Genomic DNA, 19,287 nt, shown 5'->3' with positions numbered 1-19,287 from the left:
TCTTTACAAACCTTTTATGTGACACTTTGTCAAATGCTTTCTGAAAATCCAGCTACACCAAATCTGTACCCTTACCCTCATCTTCATATATAATAACATTTCAAAGAATGTCAAAAAAATTTGTAATGCAAGAATTTCCCAATGCGAAACCACATTGACTATCCAAAGAATTTTAAACTTTTTAAAATGGCTTTGCAAAATATCTTTCATCTGACTTTTCAAATTTTTCCACAGCTGATGTAAGACTAATAGGCCTATGATTACTAAGACAATTTCTGTTTCTTCCCTTGAAGATAGGAATGCCATTATCTAATTTCCAATCTATTGGTACTTGTCCACTATTCGAGGACTAACAAAAATCATGATAAGTGGCTCATATATCCAGTCCTTGACCTCCTTCAAAGCCCTTGGGGAAAGTAATATCTGGCCCAGGAGCCTTTCATTATTTAAACCTTCCAATTTTATTTTAACAAAATTTTGTGCAGTTGTCTGGTTCAGCATTATTTTCATCTATTAATTGCTCAAGATGAGGAATAGTGCTTAAGTCTTCATTAGTAAAAACTGAAGAAAAGAATTTAATAACCCAGCCAATTCATAATCATCACATACAAGCTTTCCTTTACCATTCCTAAAGGGTCCTAACCCCATCCTAATATTTTGTTTACAACTAATGTACTATAAAAAATCCTTATTGTTAAACTTTGTTTTCAGTCAAATGTTTTCATACATCCTTTTGGTTTTTCAAATTTCCTGTTTGACCAACTTTCATGATCTATAATACCAGTCAATTTATAATCAGTGATGTCGAGAAAACCTACTTGTAGAGAAAAAATATACATGTAAAAATGGCTAATTTGGGTTGAGAAAATATTTTACATAGAGGAGAGAACAACGTTTCGACCTTCTACAGCCATCGTCAGGTTCACAAAGAAAGAAATAGGTAACTGACTGGAAGTTGACCACATGTTTGAAAGGGGTTGTGTAACTGAGTGTCGGAATGTAGAGGGCAGTGTTAGATGTTTGAATATATAATTTATATTATTTATTATATTATTTTTAATATAGGTATAAAGGTGTTCCTTTGTATTGGTTTATTTTGGATTTCAGTTGTTGTATAAGTAAGGCTTCTTTTATTTTGCATTTGTTTGTTTCTTTATTTAGTATTTGAGTGTTTTCTATGGTTTTGTTGTGTTTATTTGACTTTCAGTGTTCAAAAACGTGTAAAGGTGACTTTTTATGTTCTTTGAACCTGGTTTCCATTTTCTCTACTTGTTTCTCCAATATAGAAGTTGTGGCAATTGTCACATTGTATTTTATAAATAATGTTGGTGTAGTGTTTGTCAGTGTAGTTTGTACATAGTGTAGACCTCAGATTTGTGCCTGGTTTTTGAATAAATTTGGTATTAACTTGAATGTCATATTTTGTTACTAATTTTTGCCAAATGTTGGTTATTTGTCTGCTGATATCGGGAATATATGGTATGCAGCAGTATATGGTTTCGTGATTTTTTAATTCGCGAGATATATTTACTTTTGATTGAACTTGTCAGAGAATGTTATAGTTTTAGAATGTTTTTGTAGTCCAGCTATGATTTGATATCCTGCACCATGATGATTTTATTTTCTGGATATTTCAAAATGTCATTGGTCATATACATTACCTGAAGTCTCATTTAGACAATAATAAAGTATATTTCTATATGTTTATTGTGTCGTAACATTTAGAAGATTTAGGATGTATTAAATTTTTATGAAACAGGGTATTCCATTCTGGAAGTGGACGATCGTTAGAGGTTTGGACAACTCAACCAGGTGTCCACTTCTACACCGGTGACAGCCTTCCAACCAATGACAGCTTAAAAGGGAAGGGAGGTGCCATTTACAAAAAACATGGAGGTTTTTGTTTAGAGACACAACATTATCCAGACTCTGTTAATAAGGTTACTGTCAAATCTTTCATATTTTATAAAACTACTTCATTTTAATGTATATTTTCACCTCATACCAATAACTTATAAATTTTCTTAGAGTAATTTTACTGCATCAAAGTTAGAAAACAAAATCACAATGTTATTAATATTAATTATATTTCTGTTTTGTTTGTTGATTTCAATAAAAAGTTTTCAGTATGAAATACAGATCTGCACATGGCAACAAAAGTTGTCTTGATACATTTTATGTTTCCACATCATGCTTTCCTCTTATTCATGGTTAAAGGTTTCTGTTTTATAGGGTACATATATATATATATATATATATATATATATATATACACATTTGCCTGTATTGAAGGATTCATGTGGTGCAAGAAAAGCCAGAGATAATTCTTTTAACAAAACACCAATCACAAGCAACATATACACTTTTGATTTTTGTTATACAATATAGCAATCTGGTATTAGCTTCTGCAACTTTTGACTAATTAGACTGGTACAAAAATATTTTAAAAAAAGTTAATTTTATGTCAGTAAAATTACAAATCTAACTGAATAACAAAATTCAATTGGTCTCAGTAATAATTCATAATTGTTTGTATATTTTAGCAGTACAAGATATTAGTGTAAATGTATGGTATTACATTTTATATAACTTCACATTCATCTTCATTCTAGTGATAATTAAGCAAGATTGAATTGTTTGTAATGTTACCATATACATTTTGATAATCAGAATAAGTTTGTTTGTAATTTTTTAATCTATTTGATGTTTTAAAACTCCAAGTTTCTTCAAATCATGATTACTGTGATGTAAATTGAAAAATCCTACCCTCAATTACCTTGTTATACAAGATATCTGCATTCAGTGTCACAAAATATAGCATGCCAAACAATGTCAAAATGTAATTCTAATATGTGCCATTCTAGCATAATTGTTTAGTTTGTGGTTGTCCTTTGTTGTGCTAAGTTGGTCTTGGAGGTAACATACTTTTTAATCTGTTACATAAGTCTTCATATGTGCTTCTATAGATATCTTTTTATGCTGTAATCTGACCAATCATATCTTTCTATAGATTGTAAGCTGGGCTAGATTCATAAGCTTGTATCATTTATATATTTCTATATCTTATAAACCAATATGATAAATTTGGATAATTTCATCCTCCTATACATAGTAACCTGAATGTTATCAACCTTTGACAAGTTTCATTTTGCTACCTCACTTTGATCACAGGAGAATTAATGTTAAATTATATAAAGTAGAATGTATCTTTTCAAATTGTATGTTAAGAAAAATTTCCCTGTGTTGTACCAAAATATTTTGGAACAGAATTTTAGATGGGAGAGGTCACATTAATGGTGTTTAAACTTGTCTTCTACTCTATGTTGCTTAAGGTGCAGTTACATAAAAAAAATTAAGTTAATGTTATAAAAAACTTTAATGATATTATTTTTTTAAAAATCCAAATATTACAATTGTTAATTGATTTGAATCACAATAAAATTAAATGCTTTAACAGTAGGAGACATTTTTAGTAAAACTGTAATGTGCACCTTTTAAAGTTATTTTGAATAGCATTTATAACAGTTTGTTTATTTCTAGTCATGCACAAAGCTACACAATGAACTGTCTGTGCTCTGTCCACTATGGGTATCAAAACCCAATTGCATTGTAAGTCAACAGTCATACCTCTGTGCTGCCAGGGGGCCTGACAACTGTTAACATACTACATTTCTTTTAACACATCCACATCCAACCATTTCTTTCCTGACTGCCATAAGGGGTAAAAGAGCAGAAAATACAACATAGTAATTTATTTTTTATTGAGATTTTGAATTTGAGAAAACTTAAATTATACAACTTTAAGAACTTTTGAGTGAAAGTAAAGAATAATCTATAACAATATGTAAGTCACACACTATCTCTGTATCTAGTGCTGATGAGGCCTTTCACATGTTCCTGAATTATCAGTGTGGAAAGTTTAATAGAATTGGTGTCAGCTTCAGTTAGTGTTGAGAGAGAGCTGTGTGTAGTCCTGTAATTTTCTCCAAGAAACTTGTCTTCTCTTTCTCTGTCCTTATATTTACTGGTCACAGGTTTATTCCTGCTTCAGACATTCTTGCAGTAGATTAGACTACGACTTTACCGTCATTAGAACATTTCACTCATTGGTCCATTCTTAAATTGTTTAACTCTCCCCACGTGGGTTCAGTTGAATTGACCAGCCAAGTTTCCATTTTATACTGCTTTAGAAATGTTACAGTTGTGGTACTACTAACTTTTAATGTAGTATTTATATAATCACAAAATTTGAAATATACTTTCAGTAAACACTAAAATCCTTTCACATACAAAAAATCAGATTTCTGTATTGTTTTTAATGAAACATTTTTAATAAACTAAAAAACAAAAAGAATTCTCTGTCATTATATTGAGTCTTTCACTAGTCCGAGTGCTAAGTGGGTCTCATGTTTGGATTAAAATGTTTCCTCATCTCGAAACTCTCAAGTTTGCATAATCTCTAAATCCTCCTGAATATATTTCAAATGTTTGTTTTCAGTACAACTTTATATTTTATTTGTTAGTTTTTCTACCATAACTCTGTACAAGGTTGGTCAGTTAGACAAGCCTCTTAACCACCAAAACATATTGAAATAAACCTAAATTGCCCTTCTTTTTTGTTTCTAGAATGACTTCAAATTGTAATGTGACACTACATTCGTTTATCCTAACTAGCTTTAAATCTGTAACAGTTTACATTCATATATATATATATATATATTAAATTTTATTGTTTTATTGCCAATTAAATTATGTCCAACTATTGTTTCCACCATTACAAGTTGTAAATCACTTGGGGAACATGGAGCTCATGTTATGCTATCAAATTATGTTATCCACAAGATACTCAGAGCAGCTCACACATATATGCCTTGTGAAGCATTTTTGTTACATTATTGTTATTACGTAATCTAACTTTAAATAACTTAGAGATTCATGTTTTTACACTTTAGTTATATTTATATTAATAAATAAAGAATACACATGAAAAACGAGAAGTAAAATACTTACCTGCATCTTATTTTCTTTGCTGTTGACTGTAAATCTATGAGTGATACTTGAACCTATTTTTTATACAAATGGTAGTAGTGTGCTAAATAATTTTTATTTAATTGAATAATGCATAAAAACATAGAATAATATGCAAAACACTGACAATATCCTATAAATATCACAATATTTTGACTTTCTAACTATTTGGCGAGAGCCATTACAAATTCATCTAAGCTAATTAATGTGCTTCCTGCAAATCCTGAAAGATGGGTGGGTGTGGTAGGAGGGATCTGATTTTCTATTTCATATCTTTGTAAATAAATAGAATTAAAGGCTATAAAGATTAAGCTTTGTCTGAGTGATGATTATTTTGTAGTGAGTAATTTGTGTTAAATTTTGTACTTATTGAAGGGTGATAAATAAATTATAGAAAAATGTCACATTTTTCACACTAAGAGAAATTCACAATTTTTTTTATATTGCCTTAGAAAATTACAAACTTAAAACTTGTATACTATTAAAATATAAATTATTAGCTACAAATTTATGGCATGCTAATTGGTATAACATGAATAAAATTACTTTAATTATATTTTGGATGTAAGTCACTAAATACTTTGTGACATGCATAGTAAAGGGTGCCCCTGCAGAAAGGGTTAAGACTTACTTTTGTTCTTGTTAAGTCACTGAGAACATGCTGTTTTTACGAACTGTTCCTTACAGTCACAACTTAGGCTACTAAGGACTGAAAGTTATTTGTTTTCAGTCATCTTTTTCACCTTTCTTTAAACCACTTCTTGAATGCATTCTATTTTTTAGCATGAAATTTTAATTCTATGGAATTAATGTTTGTGGTAACTTAGATCATTTAGTTGTGTCAGTTTCAAAGGCAAGCTATTTTCACATTCTATGTAAGATGTATCTTTAAATTTTGTAAAAACATTTACTAGGTTGCATATTCATACTGCTATCAAAGTATGTTAATCCCCATCATACCAGCTATTTGGTATAAAGTAAAGATGAAAATGCAAGTTTTAAATTTGTTACTCTATTCAAATTAAAAGGAGAACAAACATGTCATTATTCAGAAAATAATTAGTTTATGTCTATTACTTACATCTATACTTGTAATCAGGTGCACTTCTCATTACATGTTTTATTGGCCTCTACATACTTTTTCTTCTGGTATATCTTGGCTTATTATATAAATTTATAGATATAACTATTTTTCCTTACAGCCAAACTTTCCAAGCTGCATTATTGGACCAGGAGAACTATATCAACACACAACTGTCTTCAAATTTGCTGTTGAAGAATGAAAGTGCCAGTAGTATGTAAGAGTGCAGAAGTGTGTTTATTTTATGTATCTTTAGTACTAATAATATATACAGCTGTGTGGAAAACAAAAGCTTGTATGGATAAAAATGAAATTTTGTAAGTCTTCCAGAATATTTGGATCAACTATTGCTCACAAATGTTGCTCATTAGATTATTTAAAGTACTGTTCTTTACTGCATAAACTAATAAATATGTGTGAGACTTATACAGTTAATAAGCACTATAACGATTTGCAAAGGATATGAAGGTATATATTTTTCTACTTGTTATTCTCACGAGTGTTTTCTAACATAAATTACCGAGATTATTAAACATTTCAGTAATAATGTTAATTAAGACTTAGAAAATTTGTAAAGAATTTTTTTTAATATAAAGCTGCTTTTGATTTTTTCTAATTAAGTGTAAGCTGCATTATTTTCTACAGTTTGATGTATTTGCACATATTTTATATTTGATGTTTATAAATTGAAATATGAAACAAGCAGGTGTCATTAATTGAAAATAATTATAAGAACTTTTTTCTTGAAACTTGTTGGGGTTTTGTGCTATATTCTTCATTCTTTGTGGAACCTTTTATTTAATGACATAATAAAGTACATAATTAAAATATATCTTACTACTATGCACTCTTTACAGTTACTAGCATATTAAAGAATAAATGTTGAAACTTCTTTAGTAAAAAAGAAAGTTTTTCTAAACCTGAAGGCACAACATGTAACACAATTATTTCAGAGTATAATTTTCCTCTTTTATTCTGTTTAACACACAAAACTGCAATTGGAGAAACCTCGAGAAATACTAAGTTTAAAATTACATATGATAAAATTAAAAAACAAATACTTGAACCTGATATCTTCAAAGTCGATAAGCACTCAGCTTGCAAACATGTTTTGCCAACTTCACAAGCAGATGTGTTTGTAATGCTTGACTACATTACTGAGAATATACAAATGAAGTTTCTTTCAGAGAAACTCATAACCTTAAAATGAATTGTATCTAAACACTTAATTACTGTTTTTTATTTAAAACTAATAGTATTTCACTTTTAACATGATTGTGACCTTAAAAGAATCTTTTTTAAGATTATTGAACTTAGTTATTTAATGTGACAATAATTTTAAACAATCTTTACCTCTGTAGTTTAATTTCTAAATTGTTCATATCTTAGAATTCTCTACATATTCTCAAAAGTGAAAACTGTTTAATATGGTTTTGTGCTTTACATGCATTTTAATAAAAGTCTGATAAATCACACAAGTATAAGCTGATGAAAAATGCATGCAAAAAAAACTAACATACATTGTTAAGCCCAAGTGAGAATTGAGTACAAGAATATCACGTTCCATCAACTGCACATGGATGTTGTTCCATGTTTTTCAAAATGTCAGTAAAGTATAATGTTTGGTTTAGACCATTACCTTTACCATCTTATATTTAAAATTACCACAATAATAATAATAATTAGTGGCTGATTAAATATGAATGCCTCAGTAACTTGAAATGCTTGTTAAAGAAACGTTTCTTTCAGAGTGGACATATATAAAACTATTTAACTTATACTAATATTAGCACACTGCTGAGCATTAACAGTAATGCCACAATACTATTCAGCAACTAAATAATTTGAGGCAACTTTGTATGGTAGAAACATAAATTATATTAGCCTGGGTTGATATTGGCCCAGTACTAACTTCAACAGTGCTGGTCAGTAACTATGCCTTTAAATTCATTGAGGTATAGATCTGTTAAAACTGTGTTGAAATTGACATAATATTGATCATCAACAACATTGCTGATCACGAACTAAACCACTTGAACCAAAAATGGAAATATGTTATACATGTATATATATATTTACTTTCTGAAGTGAATATGTGAGAATATCTTACAATCAAAGTTATTTATTCAGTAGTTCTTACTGTTAATTTACTCCTACTTATATCAATGATATTTTAAAATTTAGCACAGAAAATATTATGTAGCTTGTCTGAATCATTAGCTAGAATAATTTTTTATTTAATTATATAGCCTAACACTGTGTTCTGAAAACATTAAAACATAATAGAAAGAAAAGATGTCTTTACTTGAAATATAAAATTTACAAATAGGAATGAAAAATTGTTCCAAATATATCTACTATATAAAGACAATAAAAGCTGTCTATCACTCCTATATCTGAGCTGTTGCAGTACCAATTGACATGCATCTTGCATGAGATGACAGTGCTTTCTGATGCAATAAGTTTGTCATCGTAAAATTCTTCCAGTCATATACCTATAAAATGGACAACATGCTACTTTGAGAATGTAATTAGGTTTAAGGATTGGTTGGTAAAAATCTTGATATGTAATCAAATCAGGTATACCCACATTCCATGCTTGGTATTGCTATGTTACAAAAATCATTATCACTGACTGAAATTTCCCATTACATTTGTTTGGTTGTTAAGAAAAAACTGATACATCATCACCAAATTTTGTTCAATCATAACCCTGTATAATAACCCACATGTTTTACCTGTAGCACATTTCAACTTTAAAAATGCTCAAATTAAAGTGCACTTCTTCCGTTTAATAAGCTAAGAAAGCGAAAACGAGGACAACAGTCCAGAGAGAAGACCCTGAAAATTGTAATAAAATTAATTGCCTTTACTATCATAATTAATAACTTGCAGGGTCATACAGTTGACCAAGTAGAGATATGTCTTTGAGAATGTGTTTTTTCTGCTGTTTCTTTCTATAAGGATTTATCAAGAAAAACATTTGAACATAACTTAAAAATACAGAGAAGTAAAAATGCTAATCAAATAATACTGAAAGGAGATGACAAATAGGATAGCTATTATTTTGGACAAAATCTAGAAATAGCTAGATAACTAGGTTAAACACACATGCTCACTGAGATATATTTTTACCTCATTTTTACACAATTTGAAGTTAAGATTATTATAAAGCACTGCTTTTAAAACTTGTGTCCAGTGACTGAGAAGTATTCATAACTGTAAGATATACAAGAAGTCTAGTAATGTCATTCTGTTGGTACCACTTTATTTTCGATAGTCATGTTTGTATATATATATATATGTGTGTGTGTGTGTGTGTGTGTGTATCAAAGTTAAACATACAAGTCCAGTAATGTCATTCTTTTGATATCACTTTATTTTCAATAGTCATGTTTGTAAATAAAGACATCAATTAAATATCATCAGAATTGATATCTCTTTCACTGCTATCTGCACAATATATAACATTTATTTTAACCTTCAAAGGTGTGACATTAAGTGAATATTCTAAGAAAATGGCACACTATCAAATTAGTGACTTATATTTTTTTTAAATCATAAATCTTGTAAGTTAATTTACAGATTTTGGAAATCAATGTATAAATATTCATTTTACTTGATAATTCTTATATTAATATAATCACCTGTGAAATTATTTGTTAATTACCTCTAAATGAAATTTATGGTAATATGGAAATAATAAGTGAGAAATAAATCTCTACACAACATCGTGTGCATCTCGAACCTCTCTATCTGTAAATGTAGCAGAGAAGGAGTGAACTCTTCAGTCTCAAACATGGTTCATGCTTAAAGATTAAAGAGTTGAAAAGCTGACAATAACAGTTAACACCACAGAGGAAATTCACACTTTGAGTAAAATTGTTTTAAGTTCCACATGTTTTTGAATCTATACAATCTAATGCTACCATATCTGTAGCTATGCCACTAAGTGATTCTCTGCCAAATTATATAGTTTCTCTCCAATTTATTTCATAATTTGACATACATAACATCACTTTCATTATAACTATAACTAAAATTAGAAATGAAACAAAAGCTCACTGAGAAAATAAAAGTGATGTTTAAAATTCAGTGTGCATTTTAAGATTTTGCGTGGTGTGTTGGTAAATTAGATAAAACAGGAGCCTGATTTATTTTTTATTTTTCCTATTGGTAGTACTAAACAAATTTCCCTGTTACCTTGTTTTGTGCCACAGATTTGTCATGAAAACGTATAGAAATATATATCATTTTTACCCTCCAAAACATGGAAACTTATAAATTTCATTGAATATCATAAACCTGAGAAAAATAAGAACAATAGAAATGAAGTCGAAGCAGCTGTGAATGAATAAAGAGGAGACTTTGTTAGTTCATCAAGCTCTGTATCATTTTCTTCTGTTCCTCCAAGAGCAGGTGGTTATAATTTATTTTGACAATTCTACTGTTGTCAGGCATATCAACACACAAAGAGGAGCAAAGTCAGATCTCACTGTTTTCAAGCTCTGGATCTCCTGTACAAGGCTAGTGATCATTACATGATGGCTGTGGTGTATCATGTTCCAATAATTATGTAAATTGTGGCAAATTGCTTATTCCATCTCAGTAAAGCTCTTTACTACAGAGTGGTCCCTTCATCCTCCAGTATATATGTGGATATATTTTAAAACTGGGAATACCAAATATATGTGTGCATTTGTCACTCCCTGGAATGCCAAACTTCCTATTTTTTGAGTTTCCAATTCTTCTCCCCTCAGCTCTGGACGTGGATGTTTTAAGTTGAAATTTGAGAGGTATTCTATATGCCTATCCTCCAATCAGATTCCTCTTCAGAGTAATTTCCCTTATCCAGGCCACTCCTTGTCATGTTCTACAAGTATTTCCATAGTGGCTGGTTCAGATATGACACCCTCTGATCACTCATTCAACAATTGCAATAGGATGTATTTCATCCCAACATCACCAAAATCCATCTCACATGTGGCTTTTGTCTATTCCCTTGTCTCACTCGCTCATGTAGAATCGTTTCTTGTCTCACTGTTTGCCCTCTCTCCTTATTTATATTAGAAAAACATTGGTCTTACTTCAGAATGTTTAATGACAACTGGGCTGTTGAAAATAAGATTTCCGTGGTTTATCTCGGAATACAGGAATAATTTGAATTTATTTTACAACATTTCCTTTAATATTTGAAAGAAGTTCCTGTACATTTGCAAGGTCCAAGCCAAAGCATTGTTTCTACAGTTTCCCTAATAGAATAATGTTGTAAAGAACTAACATAGATGATTATTAACATCATATTTTGAAGCACATTAGTAATATTGCAAACAAATTTAACATCAATGTTAGCATGCCACGAATTAAAATAATTACAAGCGTAAGGTGCAAATGAAGAATAAAATACTGTGGAAGATTACTATAAAAAACAGTAATCATTCTCCTTCGTGTTTGCATTTCCATTAATAATCTTTCCTTCAGATTTGATGCACATGTAAAGAATGCAACATCATTTCAGAAACTTGTCATCAAAACTCTTGCAAGAGTTTTTTATCTCTAATATCAGACAGGCTATAGAATTTTAGGGAGAATTTGCCGACGCCCAATATTTTTAATGCATAACTTTGTCAATGGAAAGAAAAATGGCTTTCTTTATCTTTCCAGGGCAACACCAGGATATTGTCCGACTACTTAAAGGCGTGCTTTAGTGTACTAAATAGCTGTATAACTCAAACGCTTTTCCGCATTGCCACCAAGTCAATGTTCACGTGAACGTTTAACATACGCTTCCCGCCAATTGAATAATTACCTGAGGTACACTGAAGAAAGATTAAGTACTCCAGCATTGATACACATTATGACACTGTTACTGTTATTTATGGGAAAGCGTCCCCGGAGAATGGAACATTCAACGTGTTATTTCAGGAGTTAATACAAGTACATATACGATATCCAATGACTGAAATAGCTAATATACAATTGTTGTGCAGAATCGTTTGAATCAATAATATAATTTAGCTATTAATAACTACTGTGCATGTAGATAGTACAGTACTTTACTATAATAAGGCTTATATATTTATACAAATATAACTTGTTCACCATGCAATGTTACAAAAGGAGGATTTGTTGGCTTTTCAGTATATGTTTGTGGATTTAATGTGAACAGTCATTCATTTGTTTAAGCTATATTTTATGCAAATTGCTTTCATATTTAATCTCATAGAACCTATTTTTTACAACTTTCTGGGGGGACATGACGCATATCTCCGAAGAATTGGTATGTTTCATATGCTCATTGTACTTTGCACCTTCCCCCTCTTTGAGCTCAGAAATTAGAAACTCTCTCTAAAATATTCTGAGTGAAAGCCTCAAATTTATTATTTAAAAAATGTCTGGATTACTCGTGCACATAATCCAAAATGGCTATGTATCGCCATTACACAACATAATTTAAACAGTAGAAAAGACCTCGTTAGTGCTGGATCTAGCAGATAAGTTGGCTAATATACTGTCATGCATTTTTTTAAGTTTCACTCATATTCTAATAACTTCGTAAACTGATAATATGTATGATACTGCTGTGTTAAAAATGTTTGTGTATACCAAAAATAGTAACAGAAAAGTAAGTAATGGACATATAGCAAGTTATATTTTCAAAGCAATCGACTCAGATTAAATTAAAACAAGGGTTGACGAGTAGTCAAAAAACAGTACACCAAGATTGTGCTAATGTAACCATACCATTCCCGTAATAAGCTTTAGAAAAATCTGGAGAGGGCTTAACATCCAAATGAGTTTAACAACCCTTAAGACAGAATCATCCCTATCAGTGCTCCATTTTCATTCAAGAAGTTAACCAATACCATTCCTTCACTGTTGTTATATTAACAGCTGCTTCAATACTATGTTCCATCAAAACAACATGGTGTGCCACCCCTGAAGAATATCCACCAGATTTTAAGCCCTAAGAGTATCTTCCCCAGAAGACCACGATCTTGCTTGTGGCAATAGACAAAGACACAGCTACTAAGGATGAAGTCTCGAAATAGTGTTTGTATATATATATATATATGTTTCAATATCGCTGGCATTACTTGGATCGATCCTGAAAGTCAATAACCTAGGAGATAAACAGCCACAAGAGGAACGTTCTTTTTTTTTTTCAGTAGACTAAATACTTCTAACCACAATATATATTTTTAAATTTTGCTACATCCTGCGTTTGTAAGAAAATGACAAAATTATGAACAAAATGTTCTGTTAATACAATTTAACTAATTGTATAGCGGCGAGCTCATCATAGTAGTTATTATTGACAGTGTGACAATTTTAAGAGTTGTCTTTTAATCAATGTGAATAAAACGTGTAAGGATCGAGTCTCGAATTTTAGCATTGTAAGTCTATAAATGTAATTGAATATGATCATAACTAATATGGGACTGAAACGACTTACTAAGCAGGAATGAATACAAAACTGAAAATAGTACAATTTTAAACTAAAACAGAAAGTAACGAAAATTCACTAAAAAACAGTTATAAGATAGTTTTAAACGACACTGAAACTAAACAAATATGGATGAAAATTTTATATAATATAATTTAATAGCAAACACAGTTCCTCGCTGGTACAACGGTAATTCTGCGAATTTACAACGCTAAAATCAGTAGTTCGATTCACCTCAGTGGACTCAGCAGATAGCCTAATATGGCTTTGTTATAACAAAACACACACACCTATCAACCACAGGGTTAATTAAATTGAAGTGGCAAAATGAAAAGATACAGAATAAAATAAAATTATTTGGAAATCAGTACATTATTACATCAAAATCTCTCGTATTCTGCAAAAGGTTATAAGCCTACGTCGGGTAATATATATATATTACATATATGTGCATGTAAACTGGGATTATAACATTTTAGGATTATTTTGAGTCTTATATTTAAAAGTTTCATACCTTTATTGATATGGTGTAATGTCGTTTTAATTAGTGCCTGTAACATGTTGGTGGCAGGAGGTAAGTTTCATTTTACTTATTCACAAATTGTAGTACCGTATTTCCTTAGTTTTTTATTTTTATGTTTATCTTTTTCTTATTCTTATTTTAACTTAGAGAGCAGTCACCTTCCCACAACTGTCTGCAGGCAGTGAAGGGTAATACAGATGTGGAGAGTTGTGGGCTTGAGCACCCACATCTTGCTCTTCTAATTTCTAGTCTAAGTGTGTCTATGTCTTATGTGAGATAAGCGAATTGGAGGTTAAGACTGATAGACAGTATATCTTCACCGCAATGTGGGTTGTACTTACGCAGTCACCTCCAAACCCTACGATACATTTTACAATTCCATGTTGTAGCTTGTATCCTAGAATCATTTTTTTAAATGCAGCGTATTTTGCTTAATTTTAATGTGTTTTGTTTTAGCCTAACAATTATAGTTAAAGCATTATGGTTATATATATATATATTAAATATGTGTAAGCAGACAATCGTTAAAAGTTTTGTTGTTAAACAACAACAAAAGTAGAAAGAAGAGTTGTTTATATATAAAGTAGTGAAAATGAAGTTAAACTGCATGTGAGTTTAACAGTAATGGGTAATTTCTAAAGAGAGTCACGATTTGTTTTGTAATAACACAGATATAGGAAGATAATTTGTCTTGTCAAAGGGTGTTCTTATGTAATTGAACTCGTCTGTGAAAACTTTGATGAAAAGGAGCTAATTCTTTAAAGCTCTGAATATAACTGTGGTAACCAATTGTTATAGTGGCGATTTTAAAGTAAGTAACATAGTCCTGTTTTGTAATAACAGAATAAAGAAGAATAACTTGTCTTGTCAAAGTGTTTTAAAGTAATTAAACCTTCCTGTGTGGACCTTGACAAAAAAGAGGCATTGTTTAAAGCTCTTAATACGACTGTGATAACTATAGCGCAGCAAAGCTTTATATATACATTTAACTTATTCTGAATATATTATTTTAAAACAAGTGAATTGTGTGTTGTTCATTTATTGTCAAAATTTATCACCAACAAATCATAGACACCTACTGCAAAGAATCCTACATACATATAAAATCTTACTGTGGCGTCACAGGTTCGAATCCCTGTCACGCCAAACATGCTCGCACTTTCAGCCGTGTGGGAGTTATAATGTTACGGTCAATCCCACTATTCGTTGCTGAAAGAGTAGTCTAAGAGAAGAGTTAGCGGTAGGTGGTGATGACTAGCTGTCTTCCCTCTAATCTTACACTGCTAAATTCGGGATGGCTAGCGCAGATAGCCCTCGTGTAGCTTTGCGTGAAATTCCAAAAAAAAACAAACAAACTTTACTGTGGTGAGCCAACTCGCATAATACAGTGGTAAATGGGGGTAGAAGAAAAGTAAACAACAGCAGAAGTAGACCCATATATAGACGTAGCTTTAATGGTAGTGAAGGCATTGTAGAGATTGTAACCACGCTATACAACCATATTCACTAACTTTAAGAAGCGGATAAAGAGAGGTGAGTTAATTGAGATTATAGATAGCAATCTTTGAGAGTTTCTTAAACGAAAACAAAAAAGTAGAGAGAAGAGCTTCAACAAAAGAGAGAGGATAATAATACAAATAAGGAAAGAAGAAAATGAGAGAAAAGAGAAACTTGAAAATAAGAGAATAAGGTTCTTGCATGAATTACTTTGATAACCTTCTCGAATAATATTCCAAAGCTGTGTCTTTATAGCAGTAATCCAATATTGTGTTGCATTTAGGAGCCATCAAGCTAATCTCGCTTTTCTTTTCATATATAACAAAAACTATAATCTCTGGCTGAATTTAACTGAGTTTAGATCTTTTAGCTAAATTCTTACCAACAGGATAAATAGCTGTGCTCTTACTAATGTATATCAACTTATTTTCAGAAAAAACAATATCATTACTATATGTAGAATCGCCATACTTTATCCAAATACATATGGAGGAACTTAGTGAGAAGCAGGCAGTATTCTTTTTAGAACTCCTGCTGCTCAACAAGATCAAGTGAGTGATTTTCTCAAAAACCTCAGGTGACACTTTCTATCTGTAACTTTTATTCAATAGCTTAAAAAGATCATCGATTTTTTAACCATATGACCATCCTAGCGTATAAGGTAAATCAAATAGCTATTACCTGACATCAAACAGATATTTGCTTTAGTGAATATCTGTTCAATAGATCAGAAATCAAGTGTATCTAATCCCTTCCAGCCCAATTAATATTATTATCAGTAAGTTATCTTAATTGTATAATAATGAAGTGAAAATTAGAGTTCATCCATTGTACTGTAAACATTACTTGAAAGCTTGGAAATTAGTAATCATTCGATTAGTGAATTTCTGAGCTCTAGATAATCGTATGGTAATTATAAATCTAGTCCATGCATTGTACCTTAGCAAACAAACTGATAAATCAGAAAAGCATGGGTCACATTGCCTTTTAAATTGAGCTATACTCTAAGTAACCAACTTCAGTCTTTCCAGGTATTTCTGTGCATATTGTGGAATGTCTACGCTTTAGGGAGGACTATATATCATGTTAATAGGGAGTAGTATTTTGTGTCAAAACATAAGCATGTTTAATGAACAACATGTATAACACTGCTCAGTTGATTTATATACTATCATCACATCCACTTAGTTGGGTGGGAATTAATATACTTGGCAAGTATATACATAGTAGTTTTTATTACCCTTTCTGCTAAATCATCAAACTGGGGGGTGATAGGGCAAATTGAACACCTACAATTTAAATAATTCAGAGAAAAATAAATCAATGAAATTATCTCCCTGACCTGTGTGGATCTCTTCCAGTACTCTCCTAACACACGAGCTATGGATGTGCTTTAACAGCTTTTGTTAAAAAGCAAGTGTTTGGTTTTTTGAATTTCGCCCAAAGCTACACGAGGATTGTTTGCGCTAGCCGTCCATAATTTACCAGCGTAAGACTAGAGAGAATGCAGCTAGTCATCACTGCCCACCACCAACTCTTGAGCTACTCTTTTACCAATGAATAGTAGGACTGACCGTCACATTATAAAGCTCCCACGGCTGAAAGGGCGCACACGTTGGTGTAACGTGGATTAGAACCCGCTATCCTCGGAATCAGAATTCGAATCTGCTATAGTCAAGCCCCTTAACTATGTGGCTATGTCAGGCTCAAGATAATAGGGACAAGTAAGTACTAATGACTTCAATCAGACTCTGGAATTGAATTAGTGATATCCAAGATTATCGTTTGTAGAGATTCAAAACTTCTCTGTTGAAGTTTACCTTGCATTAGGTTGGGTAATGTTGGGATGACACCATTACCATAGATTATTCATAACAATGCTGTTATGAGTCACATATGACTTGGAGAACCGTCACTGAATGATGGCACAGTGCAGATATCACCTTGGTGCTTTCCAGTCTATGTGTTATTGAAAGTCTGAAGAATATATTACATTATAATTCTAGGTACCACCATCTGCAGGACAGTCTAAGAACTATGCATTTTTATAGAAATGGCATAATACATCTTCCCGAACTTGCAGGTGCCCATACAAGTACCACAAGCTATTTGCTTCCACGCTATGTTTCTCTGTTTATGTTGATTTAGTTTTCCCTTGCTGTGCTCTGAGGATCATCCATGCTAGATTTCAGTTCTTCTTCCACTCTTCCCAAAACTTCTCAAGAATTAATCATGGCATCCATTCACTAGATAATCTCCTAATGCAAGGCTTGACATTACTATAGTGAAAATATTTCCACCTCCTACATGATACGCCAAATCAGAACATTTTTATGAGTAGATGTGGTTTTACTATATGGGGAAATAGTATATTCACTTTTCAATGTTGCAGGTTTATGTAAAGTTTTAAAGTTCATTAACTGATTTAGTGAAGCATGTACATCCAGATAGGAAACCCCTTACTATACGACCTATGGTGATAATGTTTTACGAAAACCATAACTGTAAAACGTTTTTTCTTTGTCGTACAATATCATCATTCTGAATCTGTGAATATACAATTATCATACATGATTACAAATTATACTCCATCTTGTAATTGGAATAACGTTATTCAAAATATATTATTACTGGAACTTATATACAGTAAAAATCTGATATCTTGTCGTGAATACTTCAGCACTGGATCATTCATCAAAGCAAGCTTTAGATACCAGAATAATTGTTCAAATTCCTAACAGTGTTGCTATCTTGGATAAACTGGCTACAAAAAGTTGACAATATAATGAAAACTGAGGAAGTTGTGAATTTCTTGCTTTATCGTAAATTCAGGCCAGTCTCTTGCTACTACTAACTACTATCGAGCAGAGTCTGTAGAGACTCCTTATCTATCTACAATATGACTGAGCAATTCTACTTCTGTGTGCATTAGCATCCATTCTCCTGATTTTAGTTTCAAGTCTGATTCATTATCCACTACTGTGCTATGCTCATGTTTTAACCATAAATTCAAAACTGACCAAACATCAAAACGTCAGTGACACTGACCAAGCATCTCTCCCATTGCAACCTCTTAATAGTAGGCCCCTTAACCTCTTCAAAGTTGTAGGCACGTTACACAGCCTAAATGGTATTACATGAAACTCATACGTGTCCTCACTTGTTCTAAAAGACAGTGATAGCTCTGCTCTCATAATCCAGTTTGATTTGACAGTATCTAGATATTGAATCTGAAATGTTAAAAAAATGGGAGCCTCTAACATATCCAGACATTCATCTATCTATGTTAAATGAAAGACATTAATGTGAGTTATTGCATTCACTTATCTAAAGTTAACACAGAGCCTTGCTTATGACTAAACATGCCAATTTTTTTCCTGCTAATTGCTGCCAAAAACGATTAAACACTGTATTCTTCCATCTTGCAGCATCCACTGTATTTCAGAACTTGTGACTACCATAGTGCTCCAGGAAATTCACTAAAACAGTTGTTTTATTGGGAACGTGTCTCCTTTGTCCATACAGTGATGAGTCATAGATTTTCAACTGATTAGCCACTTGGACATACAAATACATTGGAGAGCTTACCAAACAAGTTAATGAGAGACGTTTGCTGTATTGGGTCTAGACTAGTGGTGCACAAACTTTTTGAGTCAGAGGCCACAAACAGACTTCTCGTAACCATTGGGGCCACAAAAAGTTAAGATCAAA

General features: G+C 31.6%; 1 protein-coding gene across 1 annotated transcript in view; it reads left to right on the top strand.

Moving 5' to 3' along the window:
- LOC143248913 (galactose mutarotase) overlaps positions 1 to 6,811 on the top strand; it is a 38,518-nt gene extending 31,707 nt beyond the window's left edge. The window contains exons 6-7 of the mRNA XM_076497907.1: positions 1,760 to 1,940; positions 6,231 to 6,811. Coding sequence (XP_076354022.1) covers positions 1,760 to 1,940; positions 6,231 to 6,311 — 262 coding nt within the window. The 3' untranslated portion in view covers positions 6,312 to 6,811. The remainder of the gene's footprint in view (positions 1 to 1,759; positions 1,941 to 6,230) is intronic.
- Positions 6,812 to 19,287: the final 12,476 nt, after the last annotated feature.

This window comes from Tachypleus tridentatus, chromosome 4 (assembly GCF_004210375.1).
Source record: "Tachypleus tridentatus isolate NWPU-2018 chromosome 4, ASM421037v1, whole genome shotgun sequence".
NCBI lineage: Eukaryota > Metazoa > Arthropoda > Merostomata > Xiphosura > Limulidae > Tachypleus > Tachypleus tridentatus.
The sequence above is the reverse complement of the archived record's forward strand: the minus strand, read 5'-3'. Positions and strand labels throughout refer to the sequence as shown.